The sequence below is a fragment of the Amblyraja radiata genome, chromosome 5, assembly GCF_010909765.2.
Source record: "Amblyraja radiata isolate CabotCenter1 chromosome 5, sAmbRad1.1.pri, whole genome shotgun sequence".
Classification (NCBI taxonomy): Eukaryota; Metazoa; Chordata; class Chondrichthyes; order Rajiformes; family Rajidae; genus Amblyraja; species Amblyraja radiata.
The window spans coordinates 21,640,408-21,664,149 of NC_045960.1; the positions used below are offsets into that span (position 1 = coordinate 21,640,408).

At 47.1% G+C, this 23,742-nt stretch overlaps 1 protein-coding gene across 1 annotated transcript in view; it reads left to right on the plus strand.

Annotated features, from left to right (window-relative positions):
* Positions 1-23,742, plus strand: part of LOC116973727 (dynein heavy chain 8, axonemal-like) — a 622,328-nt gene that overhangs the window by 145,704 nt on the left and 452,882 nt on the right. The window contains 1 exon segment of the mRNA XM_033022036.1: positions 19,426-19,613. Coding sequence (XP_032877927.1) covers positions 19,426-19,613 — 188 coding nt within the window.

The window sequence follows — 23,742 nt, forward strand, 5'->3', positions numbered from 1 at the left end:
GCGATTCATCCACAGGTGCAGACACCGGCACCTGAACCTGAAACTTCTGGGTCCACTGTCACATGTCCATCATTCATAAGAACATTGTCATCTTCTGTCCACATTACTGTGTCCGGGTAATCAGTAATATCGAATGGAATTTGCTGTGTTGGCACAGGCTTGTCTACAGGTAAAATAAGTCTTCGATTCCTCCTGTAGAACCTTCCTTCAATTGAACAATATAGGATCTCGGCTCCTGGCATATCTCTTTAACCATGCCCATACGATTGTAGCGTTCCGGGGTTTGTAACCGGACAACCTGTCCTTCCATCAAAGGCTGGAGAGGAAGACTGGATTGATCATAACACGCCTTCTGGGACAGCCTTTTATTGAGAAGTTGAGCCTAAACCTCTTGAGGCTTACACATGTACGGCCCCAGCAGTTTCTTTGAGACTGGGAGGGTGGTATGCTTCTGCTTAGAAATTAGTCTTTGTGCTGGTGAACCGAGTGTCGTGTCACGTGGCACATTTCTGAGATTAAGGAGATCTAAGAAAACGTCCGACCGGGCTCTGTGAGATTTTTCCATTACTTGTTTTACGTTGAGGACTGCTCGCTCAGCTAGCCCATTCGATTGGGGATATTCCGGACTGCTGGTGATATGAGCAAAGTCCCACTGTTCAGCAAAGTCTTTAAAGCGCTGGCTTGTGAATTGTCCAGCATTGTCTGACAGGTACTCCATGTACTGAAAAATGTCTCCTTAGCTTCATACTCACAGCTGCTGATGAAGTAGTGTGAAGAAGTTCAATGTCATACCAGCCGGAATATGAGTCCACTTGCACCAGGTATTGTTAATTGTGCCTTTCAAAGATGTTGGTTCCCACCATGGACCAAGGCAATTCTGCAACTTGAAGCAGCAGAAGTGGTTTTCTCTGCTGGTGTGGTTTTGTACTGTTGCACACGGAACATGATTGTACCTCCTGGTGGATAACATCCGTCATTGCAGGCCTGAAGACCATGCTCCTTGCTCTTTTCAGCATGGCTTCTGACCCAGGATGTCCCCTGTGTATGATGCCGATGTACTCCTTTTGAAGCGAGACTTGGATAACTGCTTTGTGGCCCTTCATGATGACCCAATCTTCGATGGTTAGTTCATCTTGGAAAGGAAAGTAGGGCCGAATAGCGTGTGGAAGCATGCGTTGTTTGCTGGGCCATCCACGCTTGATGACGGTGATGAGTGTCCATAAAGTGGCGTCCTCCGCCTTGTGTGCCATCAATTCCTCCAGCCGAGATGAAGGAATGTGATTGACCACCATAACAATGAAAGTGTCTTTCTCAGCTGCATGCTGGCTGTAGATTTCCTAGGAGCCCGAGACAGAGTGTCCGCCAGGTACGTATGTTTTCCACATTTGTAAACAAGGTTAATGTTGTACCTCTGAAGTCTTAACATCATCCTTTGAAGTCTTGCAGGTGCCGCATGTATGGGCTTGTTTAGAATAGTGACCAGAGGTTGGTGATCCGTTTCTATGGTCACAGGCTTGCCATAGATGTAGTCGTTGAACTTGGCACATGCAAAAACCGCCACCAACAACTCTTTTTCAATGTGAGCATATCTAATTTCAGTGTCCGTCATTGTCCTGGAAGTGTACGCAACAGCCTTTCCTTCCTGCAAACATGCTGCACCAAGGCCATACTGTGAAGCATCACAGGTGAGCGTAACTGACTTCTTGACATCATAGTAAGACAGTGTAGGTGGACAAGACATATCATTTGAGTGCCTCAAAGGCATGTTGCTGCAGCTCGTGCCACTTCCAGGCAGTGTCTTTGTGAGCGAGCTGTTGCAGGGGAGCAGACAGCTGACTGAAATTGCGAATAAATTTACCAAGGTAGTTGCCCATTCCCAGAAACCTTTGCGGAGCGGCGACATCCGCTGGCGCTGTCATCTCACTGATAACTGTCATTTTGGAAGGATCAGCTTTGAGGCCTTTGCTTGTAAAAATATGTCCCTCATAGCTTACCTGATTCACTCGGAACTTGCACTTGAGAGGATTGAGCTTCAAGTGCATCTTTCTGGCACGGTCACGCATTTTTTCTTAAGTTGGCATCATGTTCCTCAACGTCCTTACCCGCAATGATAATGTCATCAACGATGATCGCACAAGAAGAGCCTTTGAAAATCTGTTCCATGGTGCGCTGGAACACCTCACTGGCCAAATTGAGTGTGAACGGCATCTGTAGAAACCTGTAGCGGCCAAAAGAAGTGCTGAAAGTCATTAGCATTCACAATTTATAGTCGAGCGAAATCTGCCAGAAAGAGCTCGTGGCATCCAACACAGAAAATATTGTTGCATTTGCCATGTGGGCAGCCACTTCCTCCACCGTGCACATAGGGTGGTGTGGTCTTTTCAGAGCAACATTCAGGTCCTTTGGATTGATGCATATTCGGATCTCTTGTTTGTTTTTTTTGTTAGTTGCAACTATAGATGACACCCAATCGGTTGGCTCTGTAACAGGAGTGATGACACCCAATGCATGCATTCTGTCCAGTTCAGCTTTGACCCAGTCCTGCATAGCCACGGGAATGAGATGTGAAGAACAAACAACAAGTCTCACATCTGGGTCTAGTGTCATTGAATAGGTTACTGGTGGTAGCTTTCCAAGTTTGTCGACGAAGAGATCACAGTATTGTGTCAGAATTTGGTGTGATGTATCATTTTTAGCCGGGGTCAAATGGTGAACGACCTTGCTGAACAAGACCAGCCACATTTCTTTGCATGCACAAAGTCCTAATAGTGGCACCACACCCTCTTGGACAATGTAAAACGGTAGTGTATATAAATGTCCCTCCAGGTGGTACTACAACTTTACCCTTCCGATAGGTTTGATCTTAGTGCCCCCATTGGCAGCTAGGGTGGTATTGCATGCTTTTATTTGCTCACCACCCCATAGACGTTTGAATGACATTTTAGACATAACATTGCCATTGGCACCAGTATCTATTTTCATTTCAGCTGAGACACCATTAACCTGCAGCGTAACCATAGCTTCGTCATTTTTCACTTGTTGTGCATCAAATGAATCCATTTGCAGTGTGATACTATCAACATCAACCGTTTCTTCAACGCTGCTGTTGGTTTGATCAGATTGTAGTTGGTGGGCAGGCTGTTTAGGTTTCTCACTGTTGTAAACCTGTGGTGTGGATTTGCAGCATCTCCTGAAATGATTACGTTTTTTACAGGCATAGCATTGTTGACCAAAAGCATGGCATTTCTCCCTTTTTGCTGCATGACGTCCTCCACAGTTGTTACAGCCAGCAATAAATCGCATCCCGGATTTATTTGACTGGATTCTCATCGTTATCTAAGGCTTACGTTCTCTCCGGAACCCAGCCTGAACAGCATCGATACTAATAGCTGATCGCTGCACAGTAGTTAGTGTTTTAGTGTGCACATCAGTCATCTCATGAACCTGACAGGTAGAGATAGCTTTAACCAATGTCAAGTAACAGTTGCGCAGAAGTACCTTTCTTAGTTTATCATTAATGATACCACACACCAGTCTGCCTTGATATGCTCATCACAGAGTTCTCCAAATCTGCAGCTTCTTGCTGCTATCTTTAAAGCACTGACATACGATTCAATTGTCTCATCAGCCTTCTGATTCCGTGTGAAGAACTTGTGCCGTTCCATGGTAGATTAGTTTGAGGGTTGCACAAGTGTCAACATTTCTTCTTGAGACATTGAGGATCCTCTTTTGATTCTGCGGGGGTGGCAATTTCTGCTCCAGCTCCTTCGGCAGACTGTCTCACCTCCTCCGTGTACACTTTGCACATTCGATAGCTTCCTGTCCTGAAAGATTGAGGAGAATGTACGCTCGAACGGAGTAGCTTATCGTAGTGTGCAACTGCTACAAAAATGTCATATTCTTCCTTGAAGATGTACCATCGCTCTCCGACGTTGCTGTCGAAGCCAAGCGGGTCCGGTCTCCGGAATGCATCAGCCATGTTCGGTTGGCAAACAGACTTTTCGATCTCATTTGTAAAGAAAAGGAGAGCAAAAAACTCACGAAGTTCAAGCCGATTAAGTTCCGGAATAAATCTTCTGACACCATGTATGAAGGTGTAGGAATAACGGCAAGTAGTTTAAATTTATATAAAGTTCTTTATTAACCATGAGATACGGAGACAGAGAACAAAGCCGCCACATTCCAACTAACTCTTATCAGTGTGTGAGAGCCACTCCTGGAATAGCACGCATGCGCCAGATAACATTCCATGAGAGGTCTGTATAAACACCCGACATGGATTAGGAATATAGTGACTGATCTACATAAATGGCCCCTGATTTTGTTAGCTGCTATCCTGAGGTAGCAAGAAGTGCAAGTGGAGTCATTGGAAGAGATGGTTGGCATGATGAAATGGGCTGTGTCAACAACACTGCAATTTCTTTGTGGTCTTTGGCAGAGCAGTTCCCAAACCATGTTGTGATGCTTTCCACAGTGTATTGATAACAATTGATAAGAATTATTTAGATATTAGTGGTTATACCGCCATTAGAGGCAATTTATGATGGTTAATACACATAAAAATCTGTACTTCCATGGAATTTTGGAGGAAACTGGAGCATCTGGTGGAAACACACTCAATCACAGGGAGAATGTGCAAATTCCACAAGGATAGCGCTACTGTTGGGATTATACCCTTGGTCACTAGAGGTGTGACAAATCCAGAAATGTCCTGGATAAACAACATAAATGTTGAGTTGTAATAGCAACTAGACCAAGTGCGGACCCGTTGGGCCCGGTCCCCCATGGCAATATTCCACCACTGACCAATAGCCCCCAACTGCGCAGGCGTGGCTGACGGATTCCCGTTGTGATGCTAGAGATCCCCATTGTGACACAAGCCATGGCATCCCTCCTCCAACTGCGCAAGCGCGGCCGGCATTTTCGGGATCCTATTGTGACATCAATGTGACGTCGAACGCGGCTGACGGGCAGGGCTTTGGTGGAATTTGGAGAACACGCTTGCAAACAAACAAGCACGATGAGAGTTTTAGTAATATACTAGACCAAGTGCAGACCCGTTGGGTCTGTTTCCCCAACGGCGTTTTGCGGGGGGGGGGGGGGGGGGGGGGGCTGCGGCATCAAACTCACATTAACCACCCCCCAAACACCCTGGTGGGGGGTGGGGGGTTGTGAAGAGGGGAGGGTGGGGAGAGGAGGTGGAGGAAACGGGACAGATTTGGGAGGGAAAGGAGAGCGGGGTAGGGGGGGAGAGAGGGGGATGGGGAGAGAGATGTGGGGGAGGGGGAGGATGGGGAGGTAGGGAGGAGGAGGGAGGGGAGAGGGTGGGGAGAGAGGGGGAAAGAGTGGGGAGGGAGAGTGGAGGGGAACGGGGAGAGAAGTGGTAGAGTGGGGAGGGAGGAGGAGAGGGGTAGGGGGAGTGATGGAAGAGGGACAGAGGGATAGGGGGAAGGGGGTGGGGGGGAGAGGGAAGGGGGTGGGGTAGAGAGGGAAGGGGGGTGGGGGAGAGAGGGGAGGGAGAGGGGTGAGAAGACGGAGAGGGGGAGGAGAGAAGGGGGAGAGAAGTGGTAGAGTGGGGAGGGAGGGAGGGGTAGCGGGGTTGCGGGAGTGGTGGAAGAGAGACGGGGGAGTGGTGGAAGAGGGACAGAGGGGTAGGGGAAGGGGTGGGGAGAGAGGGGAAGGGAGCAGAAGAGAGAGGGGTGGGGGTGGGAGAGGCGTGGGGTAAGGGGATAGAAGTGGATGAGTGGGGAGGGAGGGGTAGGGGGAGTGGTGAAAGAGGGACAGAGGGGTAGGGGGAAGGGGGTGGTGGTAGAGAGGGAAGGGGGTGGGGGAGAGAGGGATGGGTGGGAGAGGGAGAGGGGTGATGAGAGGGAAACATAGAAGCATAGAAATCAAGTGCAGGAGTAGGCCATTCGGCCCTTCGAGCCTGCACCACCATTCAATATGATCATGGCTGATCATTCAACTCAGTATCCTATACCTGCCTTCTCTCCATACCCCCTGATCCCTTTAGTCTCAAGGGCCACATCTAACTCCCTCTTAAATATAAAAAATGAACTGGCCTCAACTACCTTCTGCGGCAGAGAGTTCCAGAGACTCACCACTATATGTGTGAAAAATGTTTTCCTCATCTCAGTACTAAAGGATTTCCCCTTTATACTTAAACTGTGACCCGCTTGTCCTGGACTTCCCCAACATCAGGAACAATCTTCCTGCATCAGACAAATGCAATTCAGGACTTTTCTCTTCACAAGCAAAGTCAGAATGACGGTTAGTGAACAATTCAAATAATCGCTGAGCGTTCAGATGCTGCGCGCGCCTCCTGCACCAAAGGGGGGGAGCGTGTGTCGTCACACACAAAGATCTTGTTGCGGAGAGCTCCGCTATAAGATCTTTGGTCACATACTAAGCACGCTCCTCCACAAACAGATGAGCGTCTTCTTGAATGGAGAGCATGTGGCTGCCTCCACAAACAGTCACACACACTGTGGACCCGCCCCCACAAAAAATATTGTGTGAGGAAGGGGAGGAGGAGGGTGGAGAGGGGGAGGGGGGGGGAGGAGAGGATGGGGGAGAGAGGTGAAGGGGAGGGGCGGGGTGGAGGGGTTGGAGCGGGCGTGCATGAGTCGAGAGAAGAGAGAAGGGCAGAGAGAGAGAGGCTGGTACAACAACAAAAATGCTGGATAAACTCAGCGGGTGCAGCAGCATCTATGGACCGAAGGAAAAGGGCAACGTTTTTGGCCGAAACCCCTTCTTCCGGGTTTCGCTCCATAGATGCTGCCGCACCCGCTGAGTTTATCCAGGTTTTTTTATGTCTAACTTCGAGGGAAAGGAGAGCGGGGTAGGGGGTGTGAGATGGGGCGAGAGATGTGGGGGAGGGGGGATGGGGAGGGAGGGGAGGAAGGAGGGATGGGGAGAGGGGTGGGGGGAGAGGGGAAAGAGTGGGGAGGGAGAGTGGAGGGGAAGGGGGAGAGAAGTGGAGAGTGGGGAGGGAGGAGGAGATGGGTAGCGGGAGTGATGGAAGTGGGACAGAGGGATAGGGGGAAGGGGTGGGGGGAGAGAGGAAGGGGGTGGGGGAGAGAGGGATGGGAGAGGGGTGAGGAGAGGGGGAGGAGAGAGTGGGAGAGAAGTGGTAAGAGTGGGGAGGGAGGGAGGGGTAGAGGGGTAGCGGGAGTGGTAGAAGAGGGACGGGGGAGTGGTGGAAGAGGGACAGAGGGGAAGGGGTGGGGGAGAGGGGAAGGGAGCGGAAGAGAGAGGGGTGGGGGAGGGAGAGGCGTCGGGTAAGGGGATAGAAGTGGAAGAGTGGTGAGGGAGGGGTAGGGGGAGTGGTGAAAGAGGGACAGAGGGGTAGGGGTAAGGGGGTGGTGGTAGAGAGGGAAGGGGGGTGGGAGAGAGGGGTGAGGAGAGGGAAACATAGAACCATTGAAATTAAGTGCAGGAGTAGGCCATTCGGCCCTTCGAGCCTGCACCACCATTCAATATGATCGTGGCTGATCATCCAACTCAGTATCCTGTACCTGCCTTCTCTCCAATACCCCCTGATCCCTTTAGGCACAAGGGCCACATCTAACTCCCTCTTAAATACAGCCAATGAACTGGCCTCAACTACCTTCTGTGCCAGTGAATTCCAGAGATTCACCACTCTCTGTGTGAAAAATGTTTTTCTCATCTCGGTCCTAAAAGATTTACCCCTTATCCTTAAACTGTGACCCCTTGTTCTGGACTTCCCCAACATCTGGAACAATCTTCCTGCATCTAGCCTGTCCAACCTCTTAAGAATTGTGTACGTTTCTAAGATACCCCCTCAATCTTCTAAATTCTAGCATGTACAAGCCGAGTCTATCCAGTCTTTCGTCATATGAAAGTCCTGACATCCCAGAAATCAGTCTGGTAAACCTTCTCTGTACTCCCTCTATGGCAACGATGTATTTGAGCATTGGGCATTGTGACATCACACGATGGAACGTTCACCATTGGCTGGGGCTCCTGCATAGGCATATGTAAATGAATCCATTCCGATTGGACATATGTGAACATCAGGCATTGTGACATCACACGATGGAACGTTCAGCAGGGGCTGGTGCTGTTGCTGATTCTATGGGTGAGAAGCCAGTTTATTTTTGAAATATTGGGGGGGGGGGGGGGGGGAGGATTTGATTAAAAACGTGTACTTTAACACGACAAAATGTAATGAGGTGCGGATACTTAGAAAGAAAAGTGAAATCTCTACCGAAATAGAAAAGACGTCGGCGATTCTGCGTCCGGTTTCGGAGTTGCAGGGAATCAATGGAAGAAATGCGGTCGGAAGCCGTACATGTAAATGGATCCATTCCGATTGGTCGTCTGCGAGCCTCGGGCATCGTGATTGGACGTCTGCGAGCATCGGGCATTGTGACATCGCACGGCGGGAACGAATCGAAAGGCAGAAAGGCAGCCGGACGGATGTCGGACGGATGGGGCGAGAGTTTTATAGAATAACTAGACCAAGTGCAGACCCGTTGGGTCTGTTTCCCCAATGGCGTTTGGGGGGGGGGGGGCTGCGGCATCACACTCACATTAACCACCCCCCAAACACACAGGTGGGGGGAGGGGGGGTGAGGGGAGGGACGGGAGAGGAGGAGGAGGAAACGGGACAGATTTGGGAGGGAAAGGAGAGCGGGGTAGGGGGTGAGAGGGGGGATGGTGAGAGAGATGTGGGGGAGGGGGGATGGGGAGGGAGGGGAGGAGGGAGGGAGGGGGAGAGGGGTGGGGGAGAGAGGGGAAAGAGTGGGGAGGGAGAGTGGAGGGGGAAGGGGGGAGAGGTGGAAGAGTGGGGAGGGAGGAGGAGAGGGGTAGGGGGAGTGATGGAAGAGGGACAGAGGGGTAGGAGGAAGGGGGCGGGTGGAGAAAGGGAAGGGGGTGGGGTAGAGAGGGAAGGGGGTGGGGGAGAGAGGGATGGGTGGGAGAGGGAGGGGTGAGGAGAGGGAAACATAGAGACATAGAAATTAAGTGCAGGAGTAGGCCATTCGGCCCTTCGAGCCTGCACCACCATTCAATATGATCATGGCTGATCATCCAACTCAGTATCCTGTACCTGCCTTCTCTCCATACCCCATGATCCCTTTAGCCACAAGGGCCACATCTAACTCCCTCTCAAATATAGCCAATGAACAGGCCTCAACTACCTTCTGTGCCAGTGAATTCCAGCGATTCAACACTCTCTGTGTGAAAAATGTTTTTCTCATCTCGGTCCTAAAAGATTTACCCCTTATCCTTAAACTGTGACCCCTTGTTCTGGACTTCCCCAACATCTGGTACAATCTTCCTGCATCTAGCCTGTCCAACCCCTTAAGAATTTTGTACGTTTCTATAAGATACCCCCTCAATCTTCTAAATTCTAGCATGTACAAGCCGAGTCTATCCAGTCTTTCTTCATATGAAAGTCCTGACATCCCAGGAATCAATCTGGTGAACCTTCTCTGTACTCCCTCTATGGCAACAATGTATTTAAGCATTGGGCATTGTGACATCACACGATGGAACGTTCACCATTGGCTGGGGCTCCTGCAAAGGCATATGTAAATGAATCCATTCCGATTGGACATATGTGAGCATTGGGCATTGTGACATCACACGATGGAACGTTCACCAGGGGCTGGGGCTGGGGCTGGTGATGCTTCTATGGGTGAGAAGCCAGTTTATTTTTGAAATATTTTGGGGGGGGGGGGGGGGGGGGGGTGAAGGATTTGTTTAAAAACGTGCACTTAAACACGACGAAATGTAATGAGGAGCGGATACTTTGAAAGATAAGTGAAATCTCTACCGAAATGGAAAAGATGTCGGCTATTCAGATTTACCCCTTATCCTTAAACTTTGACCCCTTGTTCTGGTCTTCCCCAACATCCGGAACAATCTTTCTGCATCTAGCCCGTCCAACCCCTTAAGAATTTTATACGTTTCTATAAGATACCTCCTTAATCTTCTAAAATCTAGCGAGTACAAGCCGAGTCTATCCAGTCTTTCTTCATATGAAAGTCCTGACATTCCAGGAATCAGCCTGGTGAACCTTCTCTGTACTCCCTCTCTATGGCAACAATGTATTTGAGCATTGGGCATTGTGACATCACATGATGGAACGTTCACCATGGGCTGGGGCTCCTGCAAAGGCATATGTAAATGAATCCATTCCGATTGGACATCTGTGAGCATTGGGCATTGTGACATCACACGATGGAACGTTCAGCAGGGGCTGGTGCTGAAGCTGAATCTATGAGTGAGAAGCCAGTTTAGTTTTGAAATATTTGGGGGGGGGGGGGGGGGGGGGAAGGATTTGATAAAAAACGTGTACTTAAACACGACGGAATGTAATGAGGAGCGGATACTTAGAAAGAAAAGTGAAATCTCTACCGAAATGGAAAAGATGTCGGCGATTCTGCGTCCGGTTTCGGAGTTGCAGGGAATCAATGGAAGAAATGTGGCCGGAAGCCAGGCCGGAAGCCGTACATGTAAATGGATCCATTCCGATTGGACGTCTGCGAGCGTCGGGCATCGCGCGCGATTGGACGTCCGCGAGCATCGGGCATTGTGACATCGCACGGCGGGAACGAATCGAAAGGCAGGCAGCCGGACGGATGTCGGACGGATGGGGCGAGAGTTTTATAGAATAATAGATATATATATATACTATACCGTGGGACCTGTCGGGCCCCGTTCTCCAATGCGGAGGGTGGGAGGGGGGGGGGGCGGTGTCACACGGGAGGGCTGGTCCCCGAATGCGGCGTCGGTGCTCACCCCAGAGACAAGCGCCCCCGGAACCAATCACCCCATCAACCATACCCCCAACGTAACCCGTTCGCCCAACGCAATATCCCACCACTCACCCATAGCCCCCAACTGTGCAGGCGCGGCTCATTTTCCCTCATATTCCCGCACTTCCTCCCCCTCCTCTTCACCCTCCCTCTTTCCCCTCACCTCCTCCGCTCCTCCACTCCCTCCTTCACCTCTCTCTCCCTCTCCTTTCCCCTACCCTCAATCACTCCCTACCCGCAGACACTCCCTCCCACTCTCCATAACCCCTCTCCCCTCTCTACCCCCTGACCCATTGGTCCCCGTTTTCCCAATGTAATATTCCACCACTCATCCGTTTCAACAACGCAACCTGTTCCCCCAATGCAATCAATCCTTCCCTCATGGGGGGGGGGGGGGGGCTGTCGGTGCTTCCCGGAGCCAATGAATGGACTCGACTTTTGGGTTGACGTCAGCGCTCCCTTGAGCTAATCAATGCTGCCCACGTGAGGGGGGGGGGGGGAGGGGAGCAAAAATCTCACACTCTCCTTACTCCCCTCTTCTCCCCCCATCCCACACTCTGTCAACATCTCATACCTTCTGTATTCGCAGCAGAGATCACATTGAGATGTCATTTTCGGTTGTTGGAATGTTCACGGCATCTTGTATAAATGAGATCCCATTGTGATTGGAGGAGTGTGAGATGGCATTGTGTCATCACTGGAAGCTGCTAGAAAAGTCACTGTCAGTCAGTTATTCTCAAAGTTGGCTTTTTTAAACTTTAAATATCAATAAATTGTGAAATATAACATCAAATCGGACGGAAACTTATTACATCGACGACGGGAAACAGCTGAGTAAGGTTCTGCAAATAAATTCACGCTATTGTGTACCGTTTTGACGAAAATACAATCAAACACGCACACACACACACACACACACACAAACCACTTTGCAAGATGTTGCTGTTCCCATGCAACTCAATCCACCTCAAGGATGAGCTTGCACCTATACAACAAGAGCTTGCTGATATCGAATACCAAGAGCCTCACTTGCCTTCCCCCGCTCAGCTCTCTGAAAGTACAGATAACATCCACTCTCTCCTTCCTTCCTCTAACGAGCAACTTGACCCTGAGGTAACCATGTTTGTGAATAACAGACCTGTGATTGCCAAGGTTGATACTGGTGCAAAATGCAACGTCATCTCGTTAACACAGTTTTAAAACATTCGTAATGCTGAACCTATTGAAAAGGCCTCGGCTACGCTTCGGGCCTACGGGGGAGATGTTCTACACCCGCTTGGACAAACTAATTTAAAATGCACCATAGATCGCAGCCCCATGCCCTAAAGTTTTATATCGTTAAGGGGGATTCTGAGACTGCATGCCACGATCTAGGCCTGGTATACTTTGGCTGTGCTGTCCATCAACTCTTTCACGCTGAGGGCCCCACTCAGCAAATACTCTCGCAATACAGAGAACTGTTTAACAATGAGCTTGGCAAGTTGCCCCTCAAGTACCACATTGTCATTGACCCCAACGTCACTCCTGTGCTTCGAGCACCACATAGTGTTCCGCATGCCATGCGTGACAGGGTACACAATGAACTCAAGCGGATGGTCTCCATGGGTGTTATTGCTGAAGTTACTGACCCATCTGACTGGGTTTCCACCATGGTGGTTGCAACAAAAAAAAACCAAGGAGAAGATCTGTATTTGCATAAACCCCAGAGATCTAAACACTGCTATCAAACACCTGCACTACCCTTTGCGAACAGTAGAGGAAGTTGCTGCTCAAATTAGCAATGCATCAGTGTTCACCATTCTGGATGCCAAAAGCTCTTTTTGGCAGATTCCAGTGGAGCCAGACTCGTCCAATCTTACTACGTTCGGCTTTCCTTCGGCCGCTACAAATTCCTGAGAATGCCCTTTGGCATCAACTCCGTCAGCGAAATTTTCCAGCACACGATGGAACAATTGTTTGCTGAGTATCCATGCGCCATCATCGCTGATGACATTCTCGTCTACGGGCACGACTTGGCTGAACATGATGCTAATCTGAAGAAAGTACTAGACGTTCAGCTCAAACTCAATCCACTGAAGTGCAAGTTTCAAGTTTCACACTCTCCTTACTCCCCTCTTCTCCCCCCATCCCACACTCTGTCAACATCTCATACCTTCTGTATTCGCAGCAGAGATCACATTGAGATGTCATTTTCGGTTGTTGGAATGTTCACGGCAACTTGTATAAATGAGATCCCATTGTGATTGGAGGAGTGTGAGATGGCATTGTGTCATCACTGGAAGCTGCTAGAAAAGTCTCACTGTCAGTCAGTTATTCTCAAAGTTGGCTTTTTTAAACTTTAAATATCAATAAATTGTGAAATATAACATCAAATCGGAAGGAAACTTATTACATCGACGACGGGAAACAGCTGAGTAAGGTTCTGCAAATAAATTCACGCTATTGTGTACCGTTTTGACGAAAATACAATCAAACACGCACACACACACACACACACAAACCACTTTGCAAGATGTTGCTGTTCCCATGCAACTCAATCCACCTCAAGGATGAGCTTGCACCTGTACAACAAGAGCTTGCTGATATCGAATACCAAGAGCCTCACTTGCCTTCCCCCGCTCAGCTCTCTGAAAGTACAGATAACATCCACTCTCTCCTTCCTTCCTCTAACGAGCAACTTGACCCTGAGGTAACCATGTTTGTGAATAACAGACCTGTGATTGCCAAGGTTGATACTGGTGCAAAATGCAACGTCATCTCGTTAACACAGTTTTAAAACATTCGTAATGCTGAACCTATTGAAAAGGCCTCGGCTACGCTTCGGGCCTACGGGGGAGATGTTCTACACCCGCTTGGACAAACTAATTTAAAATGCACCATAGATCGCAGCCCCATGCCCTAAAGTTTTATATCGTTAAGGGGGATTCTGAGACTGCATGCCACGATCTAGGCCTGGTATACTTTGGCTGTGCTGTCCATCAACTCTTTCACGCTGAGGGCCCCACTCAGCAAATACTCTCGCAATACAGAGAACTGTTTAACAACGAGCTTGGCAAGTTGCCCCTCAAGTACCACATTGTCATTGACCCCAACGTCACTCCTGTGCTTCGAGCACCACATAGTGTTCCGCATGCCATGCGTGACAGGGTACACAATGAACTCAAGCGGATGGTCTCCATGGGTGTTATTGCTGAAGTTACTGACCCATCTGACTGGGTTTCCACCATGGTGGTTGCAACAAAAAAAAACCAAGGAGAAGATCTGTATTTGCATAAACCCCAGAGATCTAAACACTGCTATCAAACACCTGCACTACCCTTTGCGAACAGTAGAGGAAGTTGCTGCTCAAATTAGCAATGCATCAGTGTTCACCATTCTGGATGCCAAAAGCTCTTTTTGGCAGATTCCAGTGGACCCAGACTCGTCCAATCTTACTACGTTCGGCTTTCCTTCGGCCGCTACAAATTCCTGAGAATGCCCTTTGGCATCAACTCCGTCAGCGAAATTTTCCAGCACACGATGGAACAATTGTTTGCTGAGTATCCATGCGCCATCATCGCTGATGACATTCTCGTCTACGGGCACGACTTGGCTGAACATGATGCTAATCTGAAGAAAGTACTAGACGTTCAGCTCAAACTCAATCCACTGAAGTGCAAGTTTCAAGTCCCAGAAGTTACCTACGTCGGACATGTTTTCACAAGTGATGGTGTCAGACCAGACCCATCAAAAATTACAGCTATCAACGAGATGCCGGTTCCTACTGATATTGCGAGTCTACAAAGGTTCCTTGGAATGGTCAACTACCTGGGAAAAATAATTCCCAACCTCAGTGACATATCTGTCCCCCTGCGTGAACTGACACACAAAGACGCTGCATGGTCCTAGTATCCGCAGCACCAAAGAGCTTTTGACACTCTCAAGTTGCAGCTGGCTAGCGCACATACTCTCGCCTACTTTGCTTTAGAGTTACCAGTAACGCTCACCTGCAATGTGTCCCAGTATGGACTTGCCGCTGCTTGCCTGCAGACCACTACCGAGGGTGACTGCAAGCCTGTTTGTTACGCCTCTTGCACATTAACTGACACTGAACAACGTTACACCCAGATCGTAAAAGAATTGCTCGCAGTGGTTTTCACCTGCACAAAATTCAAGGACTTTATTTTTGGGAAGTCTGTGACTATAGAAACAGACCACCAGCCGCAGGTCAATATTTTTAATAAACTCATTCACGCTGCTCCGGTCCACCTACAACGGATGATTATGCAGTTGCAGCGGTTTGATTTCAACATTGTCTACAGAAAGGCAAGGACATGCACATTGCTGACACGCTATCAAGAGCCCCACGCAAAAATAATGAACAACACCTCTCTGAATAGGACCAGTTCTCGGTAATGAAGGTATCGTATGTACCTACTGATTGCATAAGCAGCCTGGCAGAGCACACAGCTGCTGACGAGACTCTACAATTGCTGTCTGCAGTCATCCGGCGTGGCTGACTGGATAAACAACACAACACCCCGCTCGCAATCCGCCCATACTTCCTGGTTCATGACAAACTGGTGTTACAGGACGGGATTATAGTCAAGGGCCACAAGGCAGTTGTTCCAGCTGTCCTCCGGGACAAGTACTTCGACGCCGTCCACAGGGGCCAGCCCGGCGTAGAGGCAACCCAACAACGCGCACAAAGCATGTTTTACTGGCCTGGTATGACCAAGTACATACGTGACAAAACTGAAGTCTGCGCCGTCTGCAAAAGCCTGACGCCACATCAGCAGAAGCAGCCCTTACTAACGCATCCGGTTCTTCCCCTACCGTGGTCCACGTTAGCCACTGATATATACGAATGGCATGGGAAACACTATCTGGTTCTTGTCAACTCTTATTCGGGCTGGTTTGACATCGATCTACTCCAAACCATTACATCTGAAGCGGTTATCGAGAAGTTGCAGCGCCACTTCTCCGTGCACGCCTCCCCTGCACGTCTTCTGTCCGTCAACGGCAGTCAGTTCACCAGCCAGCTTTTCAAAAACTTTGCAAAACGATGGGACTTTCGCCAAATTACCAGCAGCCCTGAGTTTCCGCAGTCCAACGGACTCGCCGAACGGGTCGTCTGAAGCGCAAAACAACTAATGGAGCGTTCATACCTTGCAAAATCGGACGTCTACCTGGACCTGCTCAACTTAAGGAACATTGCAAGGGATCCCATACCAAAAGCTTGCCTACACCATTCAGTATTAGTAGCTGCTAGGAACTGTAATGTTGTCCGATGCTGTCAGTAGATTTTAAAAACATGTGTTGTATCTTGATATGTGTTTGACTCGACTCATTACAAGAGCCCAAAATTGTTTTGTAGCACTGTCATGCAGTTGATAGAACTGCTGATGCACAGTTTTAGTGACCCAGATTTGAAAGTGCTCTATTTGTGGAGTTTGGAAGTTTTCTCTGTGCCTGTGTGGATTTCCTCCATGTGCTCCAGTTTCTACAGACATGCCCATAGGTGATTGGCAGGAGAATTATGGGAGTTCCATATGTTCATATGGACCTGCTCAACTTAAGGACATATATGCCTAACCTCTATGTGAAATACTAGATTAAAAATTGATGGTATGGTGGTTAGAAAAGTTGATTGAACTTAAAGTAGGTAGGACCTCGTGGAGTTGTACAGCATGAGATAACAAAACGTTGACAGGGAGCAGGGGGTTGAACATAACACTGTCTTCATTAATGGAGGTGCTGTAGACTTGGTTGATATCTTCAAGTTTCTAGTCATCCATATCAGCAGCAATGTAACGTAATCCTTTCACACTGTTGCAGTGATCAAGAACGTGCTTCAGTATATTTACTTCGCATTCTGAGAAGATACAGCATGTCCATGAAGATTCTCTCAAACTTTTACAGATACTTTACAGAATGTAACTGAGCCTGATATGGCAGCTGCAGTGCCCTTGACTGTGCTAAACTCCAGAGGATGATGAACTGAGCGCTATCCATCATAGATTCATCACTTCCTTCCATCCAGCCCATCTTCATGGTCCGTTGCATCAGGAAAGCTGGAAGTATTGTCAAAGGTGCCTGCTACTTTTCTCTCTTCAACCTTCTGGGAGAAGATAAAGGAGCTTGAAAGCCTAGACGTTCCCTACTGATATCAGATACCTGAACCAATGATCTCTTTCACACCTCATTTCTGTAGGTGTTGACTCATACTCTTAATTCTGCTTAATTCGGTTATTCTATTATGGGACTTTAGTTTTTTTTTTTGCACTACCTCAGATTGCACTACTATCTTTGCACCATTCTGCTGTAGTCACCTACGAGTAAAAAAAGTATAGATTTTTTCCATGGCGACCTTTTTTTACTCACGGGCATTTTTTAACATATTGAAAAGAACGCCGCGACCTAGCTGAGGCCTCGAGTACGCGGAGATCACTCTCGAGCATGAAGAAGAAATACGAAGACCTCCTACGACCTCGTGTCGACCATGCTGCGAGTATGAGTCGAGGGCAAACTCGCCAGAATTCGTGGATTAGGTTGCCCAAGTGGGACAGGCCCTTAAGGGTGTTATGATGTTAAACAAAAACTCTATTAGAATAGAAATAAGCTCACAGAATGGGTTTAAACCATATGGCAGATGTTGTTTACGGCAAAGAAAAAGCAAGTTGATGCAATTTGGTAGAAAGAATGAAGAAGTGTAATAAAGAAAAAAATTATACTGTTCTAAAACTTGGGGAGGACTAGAATGATTTTGGAGAATGGATGCTCCAGTAATTGAAAGAGATCAGGGCATTGAGTAGGTTGAGAAAGGAGTTAATGAGGCCTATACATTTGGGGATTGAAAGTGTAGGCACTGCGTACAAAAGCAGTGAAGTCATGCTGAAGCTCTATAAAACTCAGTCCAGTTTTGATAAGCTCATTGGAGGAAGGATGCAGAGGCATTAGGAAGAGTCTGATGAATGTGTCCTGGAGTTATACAGCACAGAGACAAGCCATTTGTCCCAACTCGTCCATGCTAACCAAAATGCCAACCTGATCTAGTCCCATTTGCCTACGACTGCCCCATATCCCAATAAACCTTTGCTTTCCATGTACCACTTCCTTTGGCAGCATGTTCCTATCGACTTCTGTGTGAAGAACTTGCTCCTGGTAAGCTGCCGAATAATATAATAGAGGATACCAAAAGTCTTTTCAGATATGTAAAGTCAGAATGGCTTTGTTAAGGGGAGGCCTTGTCTGATAAATCTGTTGGAATTCCTTGAGGAAGTAACAAGTAGGATAGACAAAGGAAAGTTAGATGTTGTTTACTTGGATTTTCAGAAGGCCTGTGATAAGGTGCCGCACGGGAGGCTGCTATACAAGATAGGAGGCCATGGTATTAGAGGCAAGGATTAGCATATAACATAAAACAGTACGGAATGGGCCCGTCGGCCACATTGTTTGTGTCAGACATGATGCCTAGGTCAACTGATTTCACCTGCCTGAGCATAATCCATATCCCTCCATTCCCTGCATTTCCATGTGCCTATCCAAAAGCCTTTTAAGCACCACTGTTATAGCTGCCTCCACCACCACCCCTGGCAATGCGTTTCAGGCTCCCACCACCCTCTATAAGTTAAAAAACTTGCTGGCACATCTCCATTAAACCTTCCTCTATTACCTTATAGCTATTCCTCTCCAGTGTTGGACATTTCCACCCTGGGAAAAAGGGTCTGATGTCTACCCTATCTATGCCTCTCATAATTTTACATACTTCTATCAAGTCCCTCATCCTCTGACGTTCCAGAGAAAATAATCAAAGTTTATCCAACCTCTCCCTGTAGCTGAAATCCTCTAATCCAGTCAGCATTCTGGTAAACCCCTCTGCACCCTCTACAAATCTTCCACGTCTTTCTTGGGGTGTCCAAAACTGTACATAATATTCCAAATGTGGCCCTATCAAAATTCTATGGAGCTGCATCATAACTTCTTGACTCTTGTACTCAATGCCCCCAGCAATGAAGCATACCATATGCCTTCTTTACTACCCTATCTATTTATGTTGGCAACTTCAGTGAGCTATGAACCTGGACTCCAAGATCCCTCTGTATATCAATGTTGTTAAATGTCTTGCCATTAACTGTATAAATGACTGTCAGTCTGAAGTTGGGTCTCAACCCGAAATGTCACCCATTCCTTCTCTCCAGAGATGATGCCTGTCCCGCTGAGTTATTCCAGCTTTTTGTGTCTAGTCAGTTTAAACAAACATTTACTGTTCCTTCCTACATAAATGGATAGAAGATTGGTTGACTGGCAGAAGGGCAAAGAGTGGGAATAAAGGGGGGCCTTTCTGGTTGGCTGCCAATGACACATGATGTTCCACCGGGGTTGGTTGGGTCAATTCCTTCAGACTGAAGATAGGTCCCGACCCGAAACATTACCTATCTTTTTTCTCCAGAAATGCTGCCTGACCCGCTGAATTACTCCAGCACTTTATCTATCTTTAGAATTATAGATGTTTTGAATTCAACATATTCGGATATTTATAAATATCCAACTTAAATAATACTTGGTTTTAACATGAATTAGTTGAACAGAAAATTATTCAATTTCATTCCAGCCTACAGGTATTTGGTTTAATATACTAAATGTGATTTTTATTCAGTCCTCAACGGAACTCTTTTGATACGGGATCCGGATTCTGGAAGTATGCAGTCAAACTTTGATCATAGAGTTATTGAACTACTTCGAGAGTCCAAATGTATATTAAAGATGGGCCTGGATGTGCCAGAACCAGCTAAACGTTTGCTAAAGTCTGAGAATCTGTTGAAATCTAACAATGATCGTTTAGAGGTAGGTTGTGTTATTCCTTATAATAATGTTATTTGATGCAGTACAAAATTACAGTTTATGTAAATACAGTGTAGTATGTAATGCTTCTCATTATGTGAAAGCTGTCTTTCAAATTATTTAGTGATCATTTTAAAACCACAATAACAACGTTATCATCTTATTTGTCGCAGTTATGTTTTCATTGGGTTGATGAAAGCAATTGTAAAGTTCTAACTAAGTTTGCAGAAGACATGAAAGTTGGTGGCATTGGGATGGTGAAGATTATAAGAATACAGCGAGATATAGATCAGTTGGAAATATGAGTGGAGAAATGGCCGATGGAGTCTAATCCAGACAAGTGTGAACTATTGCATTTTGGGAGGTCAAATGTAGGTAGAAAAACCCAGTAAATTGCAGGGTCTTTAGAAAGTGTCCATAGCTCCCTGAAAGTGGCACTACAAGTGGATGGGAAGGTAAAGACGACATAAGGCATCATTGTCTTTGTGTATCAGGGCATTCAGTATAAAGTAGAAGGTCACTTTGCAGCTGTATTATTCTTTAGTTAGGCCACATTTGCATAGACTTAGGTGATTTTCTCTGGAGTGTCAGAGGCTGAGGGGCAACCTGATAGAAGCATATAAATGATGTGGCATAGAAAGACTAGATCTTGGGTCGGAAACTTGCGGCCCCCGGGCCGAATGCGAAATTATCCGGCCCGCAGGCGGTTTTTTCCCCCGTAATTATCTGGCCCGCAGACTTCGGTACCTCCCAGGCCCGAAGCCGCGGCGCCTAGGTGCGGCGATGCAAGGAGGCCTGTGCTGGCGGCCGCAATGGCGGAGGCTCCGATCAGCACCGAGCGCCGAGCTCTGGCTGTACCGCATCCTGCGCAAAGTTGCCGGCACGGCCCCGGACCTTCTGTGTCTGGGCCTCACTGTCGGGATCAAAGATCCACTCTATGATCGTTGGTCGGGATCGTGGTTGTTAATAGGCCGGAGACGAGTGAGTATGAGTGGCGTCCTCGAAGGGGCGGGATCCATGTGTATACATGATAGATGTGGCCCGCCATCCGCTCACAGGCATGCGTCCTGGCTCCTATGCAGAACAAAGTTGCCGACCCCTGGACTAGATGGTCAGAGTCTTTTTTCCAGGGAGGAAATATCACATACTTGAGGGCAAATACTAGGTTTACTGTCAGAGGGAGGAAGATTTGTGAGGCAAGTATTTTACACAGAGTGGTAGGTGCCTGAAATGCACTGCTGTGGAAGTGGCAAAGCAGATACGATCATAACATTTAAAGGCATTTGGGTAGACATGCATTAATTAAGGGCACAGCCAAGAGTTTCTGTAGTAACAAACGAAATTGCAGGATAGTGTGTTGCCTCTCTGGTGCTAGGGTCCCAGATGTCTCTGAGCAGTTACAGAACATTCTCACAAGGGAGGTTGAGCAGCCGGAAGTCATATTGCACGGTGGCACAAATTACATAGGTAGGATCAGAGATAAGGTCCTGCAAAGGGTATATTGGGAGTTAGGCAAATGTTTATAAAGCAGGACCCTGAGGGTACTATCTTCAGATTATACGTGCTTGTAAGGGTAGGAAGAGGAAGATAATGCAGATGAATGAGTGGTTCGAGAGTTGGCACAGGGGATAAGGATTCAGATTTCTAGACCATTGGGATCTCATTTGGAGCAGAAGTGACCTGTGCAAGAGGGATGGGTTTTAGCTGAACTAGAGAGGGAACTAATATCCTTGGTGAGCTGTTCACTAGTGCTATTCGAGAATGTTTAAACTAGAGAGGCTGAGGGAAAACTAAACTAGTAGGTCAGAAATTGAAAGGTGATGGGAAGATAGAGGTCAGGATCAGTAAATTTCAAAGGAAAGGGAGGGGTGAAGGAACATGGTCATGCTAATAGGCCAAAGTGTGTTTATTTTAATGCAAGGAGTGGGGAAAGCTAATTAACAGAGCCCGGATCTGTGGTTGGAACTATGCTGTCTTTGTTCAATCATTTGCCAATCATCCCCCCCCCTCCCCACACATACCTTTAAATGCCTATCGCTTGCCAGACTCTGTCCTGCCCCCACCTCTCTTCCAGGTTTCTCTCGCCCCGCCCCCCCGATACCCCACTACAATCAGTCAGAAATATGGTCCCGACCCAAAGTGTCGCCCATCCATATTCTCGAGAGAATCACCTGGAGTTATTCCAGCACTGTGTGTCTTTATTTGCTAATGTGCGTCTATTTGCCAAACATCAGACCACTCATATATTTTTTTTTATATCATGTAACTTTATGTTTCCATCTACTCTCCTTACATTTCCACCTATCTTTTCGTTTTTGAAAAATTACGTATGTAGCTCTATAATTGTGCATCACTGTTGTCACGAAGATAAAGATGAATCAGTAATGGCAAAAGTACACTCATGGCAAAGTTTGCTGTCAGAGACAAAGAGCTGCATTTAAATAATTTTGCAGAAAAATTAGAAATTACAATACAAAGTGAATGTTTAGAAACAGTGTGAAGACAGAAAGTGGGTAACTATATCCTAATTAGTTATTTTTCAGGAAACCGTTAGAATCAGTTATTAAGGAAGTAATACCATATTTGAAAACTTAACCCAATTAAGCAGTGTCAGCATAGCATTGTAAAAGGATGCCACACTAATATTGTGACTGTAAAAGAAGTCCGCGAGTGCTATCCTGCTGCAGGTAACTCACTTCCTGATTCTGCAAAGTCTTTTCACCACCTACAATACAGTAGTTGGGTTACACCTGAACTGAAGGGGAAGTTCATTAGTGTTACGCAGAGGTTAAACTAGAGTGGCAGTGGGTGGGAAACAGATCACAGGTCAGCAAGTGGATTTCTGCAAAGAAGAGGTTATGACAAGTTAGTTTGAAATGAAGGACAGGCAGGGCAGGATAGTGAACATGGTGATAGTGATGGGCTAAAATGTGTCTTTTGCAATAATAAGATTATTATGGTTAAAGCAGAAGAACTTAAAGCAGATGAACTTAAAGCCTGAATCAGTGCATGAAACAATGATGTTGTTGCCTTTATAAAGAATTGGTGGCCATTGCAGGGACTTGGACAGGACTGGTAACTCAACGTTTCAAGGTCTCGTTGTTTCATACAGGATAGAGAGCAATGTGCATTAATCAGGCAGAATGTCACAGCTACATTTAGAGAGGGTTCATCTACTGAGGCAATATGGGCAGAGCTCAAAAATAGGAAAGATGCAATCTCTCAGGTGAGAATATACCATGGGTATCCCAATAGCTAGCGGGAGATAGAAGAACGGCTATGTTGATAAATTATGATAAGATGTAAAAGCAAAAGGGTTGTCAGATTGGGTTACTTTAATTTCCCCAATATTGACTGGAACATCCTCAGGGCAAGAGGCTTAGAATGGGCAGAATTTGTAAGGTATATCCAAGACGATTTCTTGAAAATGTGTATGGATAGTCCAACTAGCGGAGGGATCATACTGGATCTTGTATTAAGAGGTGAGCAGGGCCAGCAGACTGGTGTTTCAGTGGGTAAACATTTTGGGAACAATGATCACACGTGCTTATGTTTTAACATAGTTATACATAGGAAAGAGTCTGAATCTAGGATAGAAGTGATAAATTGGGGGAGAGCAAATTGCAACATTATTTGGCAGGAACTAGAGAGAGTAAATTTCTTGGATCCATCTGCAGTTATTGGGTAAAGCCACATCTGACATATGGGAGTCTTCTAAAGATTCACACAAAGGGTGGTGGGTGTATGGAACGACCTGCCAGAGGAGGTAGTTGAGGCATGAACTATTCCATTGTTTAAGAATCAATTAGACAGGTACATGGATAGGACAGGTTTGGAGGGATATGGGACAAATGCAGGCAGGTGGGACTATTGTAGTTGGGACCCGTGAGACCAGTCTGCAAGATTAGAGCACATGGTATTGGGGCAAGGTATTGACATGTATAGAGAACTGGTTGGCAGACAGGAAGCAAAGAGTAGGAATTAACGGGTCCTCAGAATGGCAGGCAGTGACAAGTGGGGTGCTTCAAGGCTCAGTGCTGGGACCCCAGTTATTTACAATATATATTAACAACTTAGACGAGGGAATTAAATCTAACATCTCCAAGTCTGCGGATGACACAAAGCTGGGCGG